Here is a 10,964-nt window from a genome sequence, read left to right on the forward strand (position 1 = left end):
GTGTGTTTTTTTAAAGATTTATTTATTTTATGCATACAAGAGCTGGGGTATAGACTAGAGGTGCAGGGGGTGAGAGGATTCACCAGAGATAGTGGGGAACAGAACAGGTGAATCTATTGAAATACACTGCTGAGGGGAGCAGCAGGCAAGAAAGGAGAGGTCTGCTGCACCATGTGGGTTTGCTCCCAGACTGGCCCCAGATCTAACTCCTGCCATGCTGCAGTGGCAGCGGAAAGCTTCATAGTGCTGTGACTTAACCCCTTTCGCCACCAGGGAGGCCCCTGTGAAGGATTTTTGTGTCTATATTCATGAAATACTGGATTTTTCTTTTCTTTTTTTTTTTTTTTTTTTGGTAATGTCTTGGTAAGGTTTTGTTATAAGTGTTATACTGAATTCACAAAGAACTTGGGAAGTATTTACTTCTACTACAGGGAAAAATCTGGGAAACATTTGATAATAAAAGAAATTCCACTAATAGATACAGTGCTATCTAAATAAATTTTGCTTTTCATCATTTGGGTATGTTTTTCTATTTCAAGAAACAATCATTTTGTACAAATTGTTTCTCTTGTAAAATTTTATCATAAGTATACAAATCTATAGCCTACTCTCTCTTTTACTATGATATTGGTAATTTATCTGTTTATCTTGATCAATCCAGTTAATTCACTAATATTTTAAGAATCAGTTTTTGGCTTTGTTAATTCCCTAATTTGTTTCTTTCTCTGGTACTTTGATTTTAGTTCTTATCATATTTGTTTTCTTAGCTATAGAAACTTTGGTGATTTTATTAACTTTATTAGCTTGTTTAAGTGAGACCCTATGTTATTGACCGTAGATCTTTCTTTTTCTGTAATATAATATATTGTAGATCTGTTATCTATTGTAGACCTTTCACTTTTCTGTAATATAAGTATTGAAACATAAATGTCTCTCTAAGCACTACTTTAGCCATATCACACAAATTTGTTATACATCTTATTTTCCTTATTGTGAAATTCAAAATCTTTTCAAAATTTCTCTCTTATTTTCCCCTTTAATCCTATTTATGTAAATGTGAGCAATCAGGCAATTTTTATTTTGACCAGTTTACAGTTGTTATATGCAGGAGACTTGGTCCAATAGGAACTACTTTTCCATGCTCAGAAGCAGAATCCTAGATCACTGCTTTTTAAAATGTGTTACACTGATCCACTTATGCTCATTAAAAAAAGCTTCCTGGTCCCACCCCTCATCTATAAGATTGAATTCTAAAAGTGAGGCCTAGGAATATGGATTTCTAACAAGAGCTGTTTGGTTTGGTTTTTTTTTTTTGTTTGTTTGTTTGTTTGTTTGTTTTAGTTGCTATACCACTTTGCCATATACATTGCAGCTGGAAACAACACCCACATATTATCTTACAGTTCATGTAGGTCAGAAGTCCGAGAACCTGGGAATTGTGCTGAGGTTTGATTTCACAGGATGAAATCTGGTTGCTACTCAGGACTGTGGTCTTATCCGGTGTTTGGAGTTCTTTTATTCTAATTCAAATTGGTGGTGAGTAGTATAGGTCTTACAGCTATAAAACTGTTGAGGCTTTTATATCCTCTGAGACCAGCAGAGTTTCACTTTCTCTTAAAGGACACATCCCTTCACTTAGGCCCACTCATTATACTCTCCCTTTTGGTCAAGTCAGAGTCAACTGATAGCAAACTAGTCATGAGTGTGTTACCCATCACACTGGTAGTCTTTCGGAGGAGGGGATAGTATAGGGCATGAATCACTGGGTTGCCTTAGAATTTTGTCCATGACCAACTCCCTGGATAGCCTTTATACACAGTCAAGTTGGAGAATTTCCATTTGAGAATGTCTGGACAGGTGTAAAGTGTAGCCTATGGAATAAGAAAGGCAGAGATTGAAATATTTATCCTGCAATTTGTCAACTTAGACTCTTCAACAAGTCACACAATTTCTCTGAGATTTAAATGTTTTTTGTTTTTTAACTGTGGATTATAAAGCTTACTTACTTCAAAGGGCTACGGGGAATTAAGTGGAATAAAATGAAAGGGTTTATCATAGTGTGTAACATACAGCACAGATTTATCTAGTGCTGATTCTCATCTCCTCCTCCTTTTTTACTTTCTACAAAACTTTGATGTGTATGAACATATTTTCCCAAACATATTTCATATTTTCATAAGATTCCTTTTAATAGCCCCTTTAGAATTTTCTAGAAAAAGAGCATGATCAGAAGTACTTAAAACCAATATATTATCTATAAGTCTTTAAATTGAAACTTTGGTTTTAAATGTGAACTTAGTATAAGCAATACACTTTTTTTTTCTAAATTGGCAAAAAGAGCTTAGTGGTATAAAGCAAATGAGTGTAGCCAGATACATGAGAAGGGAAGAAGCAGGGAATAGACGTGTTGGGGATTAAGTGGAGAAGTGAGGGAAGGTGGGCAGGTGAGGCAATCACCTGGCATTTGCTGGGGGTCAGACACCTCCATCATTCAAGATGTGGAAAGAACTGAGGGCAGTGACATGGAATGGGTCCTGACTCTGAAAATGGTGGCATAGACCAGCAGCATGACAACTGAAAGAAGAATCTCTCATAACTGAAAAAGGCTATTGACTTGCAAAGGTGATTTCATTTTATTGACTGTATTCACTCACCAATTTAGAAAAAAGGGGGATTAGAAAATAAATATCAACAGCAAATTAAGAGATGGATGAATGTTGAATGACTACTATTTGCCATATACGGAGGATTTTAATGCATCATCTCTTTCAATTTTACCAAACTGTGCTAGGGAGACTTTCGTCTCCTATTTAAAGGAAATGACCAAGGCCACACATTACAGTAGCAGAAATAACTAGAGTCTAAAGTTCATCATTTTATACATGCAACACTTCCCTCTCTGCAGGATTTTTTGTGATACTTCTTTGCTACTCTTTTTTAAAAATCAGGTACTATGATGAACACTTAGACCCCATGCATATTATTTTTCATTAAAAAAAAACCTGACATTGTATCTCCACCAACAGTTGCATAAACCAGTAGTGATAAATATCCTTGTTTTAAGACATATTTCTCCCTATGTATCCCTGCCTTCTGATTATTGTCCATTTTGTAAATATGTTTATCCTCTGTATCTAGCCATTGTGTGAATAATGTGTTGAATGTTTATACTTTTTTCCCCAAAAAAAAATCATTTTGAATATATCTGTATCATGTCCAATTAGGTTCACTTTTAAAAATAAACAATACAATCTTCTAATAAGTGGGCATTGCCAAGTAAAAGTCAAAGACATATTTATAGTCTATAGAAATGTAGACCAAGAAAATTATTAGAACAGGACATTCTAACTTATCTTCCTAACCTAACACACTCTTTTCCATATGGTCAAGCACACAGGCTTTCTGTATATATTTACTAAATACTTGTTTCCTTCGGTAACTGCTAACTAGTGAGAAAACCCCAATATAACCTCACTCTTGGACACATTTCCCAAATAATACCAGCTGCTGGGGGTGGGGGGAAGGACAGGGAGGGTGTGTGTGTGTGAAAGCCTTGGCTCAACCTGTGAACCTGTGCATGATTCAAGGCCAAACCATTTCCATCCTGGAAATGGACTCAGGGTGCATGTGTCACCTATGAAATCATGCCTTTGTTTCTGGGATGAAATAAGACATAGGTCAATAATTTTTATCAATTCATTTTGGATTACCTTCATAGACCCCACAATATAGCAAGATTAATAGACTTTTCTTACTTTTGATTCACAAAGGTCCCTGCCTAGAATCAAACAGGTTCATAATCCTGGTTATATTCCAGCTTGTTCTAGTTTGCTAAAACCTAACATGCAAAACCCTCTCAACATTCTCTTACAGACTTTTTATTTTATATATATTTTTACATCATTTTTCATTTGCATTTTCATCTTGGTTATAGTCCCCAACTCCTACCTCACTTATTTTGATCCTATTCCCTCCTCCCCTCCCTGTAGTGTGTCTCTGGTTTACAGTTGCTTGTTGATTTTTATTTTATTATATTTACTTTTTAAAAACTTAGTTTAAAAGGACGTTACTTTAAAGGACTTCTTTATAAGGATGTTGACAAAACTATTTCTCAAATGCACATTCTTTGTTGGCATTGTTCTTGAAAATGAGCATTGTAGTGTATTTTAGGAAAACATATGTATGAAAAAAAATACTATCAGCTCCAACCTAATTTAAATTGTTTACACATTCAAGGAGAAAGCTAGCAGAGCACCTAGGCAGGTACCCAGGCAAGCAGGTAGGTCTCCCAGGTGTATACCTACCACCCCCTGCCTGGTGAGGGGACCTTAGGAAGGGTACAGACTTCACAAAGAAGGTATTCCAAGTGCACTAGACCCCGCTCTCCCCCCTAAGCACCCCCCAAAAAATACGGAGCCACAGTCCCTAGTTCCTGCTCTCCGGGCCACCCGAGTGACCCCGCCGCGGGTGTGAGGTCTGAGGGGAGACACAGGGGGACCGAGGCTAGAGGGGTTCGGGGCGTCCCGAGCCTAAAGGGGACCTAAAGAGCAGCCAGACGAAGACGGGGACCCGGCCTGGCGACCGCCGCCGCCGGCCGTGGAACACTGAGCCGCTCCTCCGGCGGCCGGCCGGTGCGGGCCCGGGTGCCCAGGACAGGACGCCCGGCTCCCCGGCCACCGCGCACTGAGCCGCTCGGCCGCGCACCTCCCAGCGCCGACTCCTCCGGCGCGCGGCAGCCCGCGCCTTATATACCCTGCTAAAAATAGCCTGCGAGCCCTTCTCCCAATCAGAACCGGCCAAAGTTCGAATTGAGCCAATGGTGAGGGATGTCATGGAGAGGCTCGGTCACGCCAGGCGGGGCCGCTGTGTATCGCCTTCCGCCATTGGTCCGAACTGACATCATCGGCGCGCGGCCCCCGGGCCGGGCTCGGCGTGATTGGGCGGTGCGCGGGGCGGGCCCTGGCGAGTCACGTGGGGGGAGGGAGTGGGGGGAGCCTGGACGGGAGGAGGGGGGAGGCTGGCAGCCGAGCTTTGAATAGGGAAGTTTTGCAGGGGTTACGTTTGCAGTCAGTCCAGTGTTTGCAAATATTGTGTGGGCTCGCGAGCGCGTCTCTGGGCTCCGGCAGGATCCGAACCCGCGGCGCCTAATTGCTGTGCAGTTGAGTTTGCATGAAACTTTCCAGAGCTGCAGGCAGTGCTGCTACGCTCCCGACTCCAGACCGCACACCTCCCTGTTTTTACAACAGCAGTAACTGTCTTTTCCAACCCGACATGGATGTACTCCCAATGTGCAGCATCTTCCAGGAACTCCAGATTGTGCACGAGACGGGTTACTTCTCGGCGCTGCCCTCCCTGGAGGAATATTGGCAACAGGTAAATAGGAATTTTCGGGTGCCAGGTGCCACCCGGGTGCACCGAGCTGGGAGTGCGTGCACGCACAGACAGGATGGTGTGTGGTTGGAGATGTATTTTTCTTCTTCTTCTTCTTTTTTTTTTTATTTTTTTAAGGTTTAGGTAAATTCTTTAAAATTAAAAAAAAATAGTCCTAAAACGTACCTATGCTGCCTCCAGTGCGGAAGGCACTTTAAAGGAGCCTTTTACAGCGTGGAGCAGAGTTGTCATTTGAGTGGAGCGCAGCAGCCCTGCGTCGCTCCCCAGTGTTTTTGCCCCTTTCTGGGGCTTCGGTACCGCATCCTCCCGAGGCTGACCCAGCTCCGCGTTGCGATCCCCGCCGAGCCCTGGCAGAAGTTTGGTGCTTGTACCAGGTCCAGACGCCACAGCTGGATCTTGTCAAGTGAACTTGCGGCCAAGGGTGTTTTTTAAGGGATTGGGTTTTGTTTTGTTTTGTTTTGTTTGCTGTTTGTACATAAGAGGTTTTTTTTTTTTATTGTTATTAAAAATTTCGCCAGTGGAACATCTACCAACTCCTTTTCTCTACCAGACCATTTTCAGTTTCTTTTCCTCTTTGGAATCCTTAAGATTTGTCTAGATTTGCCTTGTTTTTCCTACCTGCTTTTATTGTTGACCATAAAAAAAAAAAAAAAAAAGCCAATGATGTTTGCACAACCAGTGACTTACCAGTCATATGACAGTGAGTCTTGCCGAATTGCTTCAAGTCTTAGTTTGGGAAGAAGAATCTGTGTTTACAGCATTTTTTTTGTGAAACTGAATTTTTGACATTGTACATTTTAGAAACTTAGCCCCTTCCCCCGCTCATTCTTTAGAATGAGGAAGGGGAGGGAGAATCTGACACTTGCCCCATTGTCTTTAAAAAAAAGAAGGGTTTAGGATAGTCTCTCAGCCTTGCTAGGCTGTTTGCTTTTTTCCACCAAGTGAATTAACAGATGAGGTATATTCTGTGGGTTTCAAAGCCTAGAAAGCTTTTAAGAGGGATGAAATGTGAAGTGTTGCAACCTTCACATGCCTGCTTAATTGTTGGCAGCCCTCTTCTGCCTTCCCCTCCCCTCCCCCCCCTTCCTCCTAAAGAAGCAGCTCCCTAGGACATGATTGAAATTGATCTAAGTAGTTTCCTTCGGGCTTTTGGGATTTGGGCCACAAGCCAGGCTGAGCTGCTGCTCCCCTTCAGAGGCTTTTAAACTCTCCCAGAGTTTAGTCCTGGTCCCCAGTGTTCATCAGCATAATGGAGATTTTAAATTAGCCAGATTATTAAAATTTAACAAGATCTCAATAAATGTGCCTTCCTTTTTCTTGGAACATCAATAAAAGATCTTGCCATCTCTCCTCAGAACACTTTGGTGTAGGTTGTAACTCAGACATCTAATTTTAGGGGTAAAAAGAAAACAATGATTTCCCCTCTTTGCTTGCTCATGCTTGCTGTGTGAGAAGCCTGTGGGGAGGGGACTGGGTAGATGCTATATTATGATAGCAGGCACACTGCTAAGTAAGCAAGCATGAGTCTTTGGGTAGGCTTTGCTGGTCCTGAAGATGATTTGCTAAAAAAAAAGCCGAGTTTGCTTTAGAAATTTAAATCTGTAGTGCAGTAGTATAGACAGCCTTATATGGACATGCAGGCTATTGATCCTGTAAAGATAAGGGCAGACATCATTTGGTCCTAAAATGTTTCCTACCCTTTTTCTTTTCCAGTGGCTAGAAAGTTTGAGATGGTGGGGAGAGGGGATGCTGGTCTCCGGCAGGTGTAGCTTCTTGAAAGGTCGGTTGCTGGGCTGGGGAGAGGGCGCTATGTTCATGACACACTGCATGTATATTTGAACCGGGACCATTTTTTGGCTGCTGGTCAGAATTTCAAAAGGAAGTCTCCTTTGGCATTGCGTGAAAGAAATAGAGTGATGACTCATACAGTTGTACTCTTGGCCAGTAGATAAAGTTCTTGTCCATTGTGGGACTCCCAGCAGGGCCGGGAAGTAATTTCCCCTCTTGCCTCCTTTACAATAGCAGATGGCTATTCTGGAATTATTTCTCCTCTCTTGTTGTTGTGGTTCCTTGTTTTTCTCTGACCACTGTAGAAGTCATTAAAGTTTGTGGTGTGCGCAGCCCTGCACTTGGGAATGGCATTCTTTGAAAGCCTCCTGGGTCTGGCTGAGCAGGAAATGGGTGGTTTCTCCGCAGCTCCATAGATGTCCCTGAGTGTAGACCCTCCTAGCTGCCATCTGCTGTCTGTGTGGCCCTGTGCTGTCAGCTGCGTCTCCAAAGGGAGACACATGTATGTCAGAATACCTTGCCTTGTGGGTAGGGCTGCCTTTTTGGGGCCTTCCTTATTGAACATGCTTTTTGAGGCTGTCAGATAATCTAGTTAAACCTGCTAGTGGGGGATGTGTCCGAGGATGGTTTTCTTTGTGTGGTTTACAGGAAACTCATTAGCAACATCAACACTGGTAACTAAAACAAAAACTGACTCAGACATCAGCATCATTGTGGCCACAGGTTTAAGTGGGGGGAAGCCAGGAGTCACTTCACCTGGCTTTTCTTCTGAAACTGTAATTTTCTCTCACTTTCCTGAAGACGCAGATTGCTAATGATGAAAGGTTTTGAGCCCTTTAGTGAGAGGTCCACTGTTCCTTCGGCCTTCATGCCTGCATGTTGTTGCAAATGTACTTTCAGTTCTGTTTTCGGGAGTAGTAACCATCACGTGTCTTCCTGTGTTCCCTCGCACAGACCTGCCTGGAATTGGAACGTTACCTGCAGAGTGAACCCTGCTATGTGTCCGCTTCGGAGATCAAATTTGACAGCCAGGAAGATCTGTGGACCAAAATCATTCTGGCTCGAGAGAAAAAGGAGGACTCCGACCTGAAGATTTCCTCCAGTCCCCCTGAGGATGCTCTGAACAGCCCCAGCTTTGGTTACAACCTGGAGACCAACAGCTTGAACTCGGACGTGAGCAGCGAGGCATCGGACAGCTCCGAGGAACTTTCACCCACCACTAAGTTTACCTCCGACCCCATCGGCGAAGTTTTAGTCAACTCGGGGAACCTGAGCTCCTCTGTCACCTCCACACCCCCCTCTTCTCCAGAACTGAGCAGAGAATCCTCTCAACTCTGGGGTTGTGTGTCTGGAGAGCTACACCCTCCTGGGAAGGTGCGAGGTGGGACTTCCGGGAAGCCAGGCGACAAAGGCAGTGGGGACGCCTCCCCTGACGGCCGGAGGAGGGTGCATCGGTGCCACTTTAATGGCTGCAGAAAAGTTTACACCAAAAGCTCCCACTTGAAAGCACATCAGCGCACTCACACAGGTCAGTGCCTCCTGCCACCCAGCACGGGCAGGGGCCGCTGGTGGGTGCCCCTGAATTGCACCAGCCCTGGGAGGGGGCTGGGCCCTCAGGAGGCTGTCAGACAGACACATCCTCACCTCATTCCTTCCCCAAAAGAGTTGGGTCTCTGGGGAGTACAGAGTAGGAGCTGAAAGACTGGACATTTGTGCCCGATGAATGGTTGACACTTTCAGATTAAACACAGAAGAGGTAAATCACATTCTCCATCTATACCCAACCCCCACCCACTCCAACCATCCAGGTTAGCAAGACCCTTTGTGCCGGTCCACGGTGTCCATGTATTGTTGTGTTATGTTGCCTCCGTTTTTTAAAATGAAACTTAACGGGTCGGAGAGGGTTAACAGGGAAGTATGGCATATGCTGGCGTTGACAGTGGCCTGAGGGCTGAGCTTGACCTAGCAGTGTTGCTAGTGGGTACTTCCCTATGCTAGAAGACCTTGGTTCTCTACCATTTAAAGAAAACAGAAGCAACTCTTAATGAAGTACCACAACCTAGATGAATGTTCCATTTAAAATGAGCCTGTGGTCTCTAGGATAACTGATGAGAAGGCTCAGGAATGATAGAACTGGCTGGGGTCTCAGAGATGAAGTCATGTATGCTGTTATCTTAATAATGGCAGCAAGGTTGCTAAGACCTCAATTTTAGTCCCAAAAGGACTCAAGGCAGAGTGGGGATCAGGACCCAGGAGCCCAGGCAACTTTCTCCTATTCTCAGGTAGCACTTTTCCTGGATTCAAATTTATAATTTGACCAAGAAATGAGATAGACTTGTTCCTTTGATTGCCAATGAGAAAGTGCTTTGAAGGCCTTGGAACAAATGGGGTTTCCCAGAAACTCATGAGTTTTAGAGCAATGTGGAAGGTCCCGGAGGAAACTATAAAGACTCATTCCACAGGGGAGTGAGTAAGGCACAAAATAAGTGCTTGAGAGAAACTGTTGCCATGGAGAAAGCAATAAAACTCTGCCCTCAGTCAGGCTGTGGGTGCAGTGGGCTGACACTTCATATCGGAAGTATTTCGCCAGTCTGAGTAATTGTCATTCCTCCACGTTAACTCTGATTATGGGCATGTGGGCTCTGCCAAACCTGGTCCCTTTCGGAGCACCCGAAGCCAGGTCAGGAAAGGGTTGCTGTTACCTGTGAGTGCCAGCTGCTGGCCGCCAGGGAAGCATATTATGAATTCTCTAGGCCACAGGCCCCTGAGTTTGCTAATGAGTTGACTCCCTTCCCACTGTTGTAGCATCCTTACCTCATTGCTCAGTGAAATCACAATGTGCTGTGTGCTCTCTTCCCAGGAGAAAAGCCTTACCGATGCTCATGGGAAGGCTGTGAGTGGCGTTTTGCAAGAAGCGATGAGTTAACCAGACACTTCAGAAAGCACACTGGTGCCAAGCCTTTTAAATGTTCTCACTGTGACAGGTACGTGTGTGAGCTTAGGCCAGAAGGGAACACAGGGCCTGAGGTCCCCCCCCCCGACCCCTGAACAGTGGGCCTGCAGCAAAACTGGCAGGCAGACACTTCCCTGTGCTGTATTGATTGGCCTTTCTTTTTGTAGCCTGGGACTTTTTAAAAGTGTCTCTAGTATGTCAGTTGTCCAAGTTAGGAAGACCTGTGCTCTGTGTGTGAGGAGGAGAGTGATTTCACTCACGCTTCCGAGAGGGCTGGCTGTTTTCAGTTTCCAGTTTAAAGATTGGGCAATAAGGTTAGGTCAGAGAACCCCAGGAGCAGAAGACGGGCCTCCTTCATTCATATTCCTATCAGCTGGAATTCCCTGCCCCTGAAAGTGAATCTTGATGACTCAGTCAGTTCCCACCTTCCCTTCCAGAGTGGGCAGCTGGGGACACAGGAGGGGGGTGCAGGCCCACAAGCACCAGACACCTAACTCCTCGATTGGGATTTGCTCTTGTAGGTGTTTCTCCAGGTCTGACCACCTGGCCCTGCACATGAAAAGGCACCTCTGAGGGAGCACAGTGGCAACTCCTGCGGCTTAAACGGCTTCCACGCTGAGAGACGGCCGTGGAAGGAGGGTGCGTGTTCCAGCCAAAGCATGCCATTTTGCACCCTACCCAGTTGCCTCCAGGACCTTTCCTTAGAAGGTCATTCGAGGGCTAAAGACGACATGTCAGAAGCGGCGGAGCACCTGTGGGGTGTGGTGGTTGGGTGGCCCAGGACTCGCCACTGGTACCTATCTTCTGAGTGGTCCCGAAGCCTTTGCCGTGA

At 44.7% G+C, this 10,964-nt stretch overlaps 1 protein-coding gene across 3 annotated transcripts; it reads left to right on the forward strand.

Annotated features, from left to right (window-relative positions):
• Positions 1 to 5,190: 5,190 nt before the first annotated feature.
• Positions 5,191 to 10,705, forward strand: KLF6 (KLF transcription factor 6; the record flags this gene model as incomplete). 3 transcript variants are annotated; one of them, XM_084253978.1, is made up of 4 exons in its annotated part: positions 5,191 to 5,373; positions 8,134 to 8,707; positions 10,040 to 10,163; positions 10,654 to 10,705. In XM_084253978.1, the coding sequence occupies 4 exons, from the start codon at positions 5,272 to 5,274 to the stop codon at positions 10,703 to 10,705; spliced, it is 852 nt and encodes a 283-aa protein (XP_084110104.1). The 3 variants fall into 3 exon arrangements, with proteins under 3 accessions (XP_084110104.1, XP_084110102.1, XP_084110103.1); XM_084253976.1 differs by having other exon boundaries at positions 5,272 to 5,373; positions 8,134 to 8,593; XM_084253977.1 differs by lacking the exon at positions 10,040 to 10,163 and having other exon boundaries at positions 5,272 to 5,373; positions 10,654 to 10,691.
• Between the last annotated feature and the right edge of the window lie 259 nt (positions 10,706 to 10,964).

This window comes from Talpa europaea (assembly GCF_964194135.1).
Source record: "Talpa europaea genome assembly, chromosome: 14".
NCBI classification, from domain to species: domain Eukaryota; kingdom Metazoa; phylum Chordata; class Mammalia; order Eulipotyphla; family Talpidae; genus Talpa; species Talpa europaea.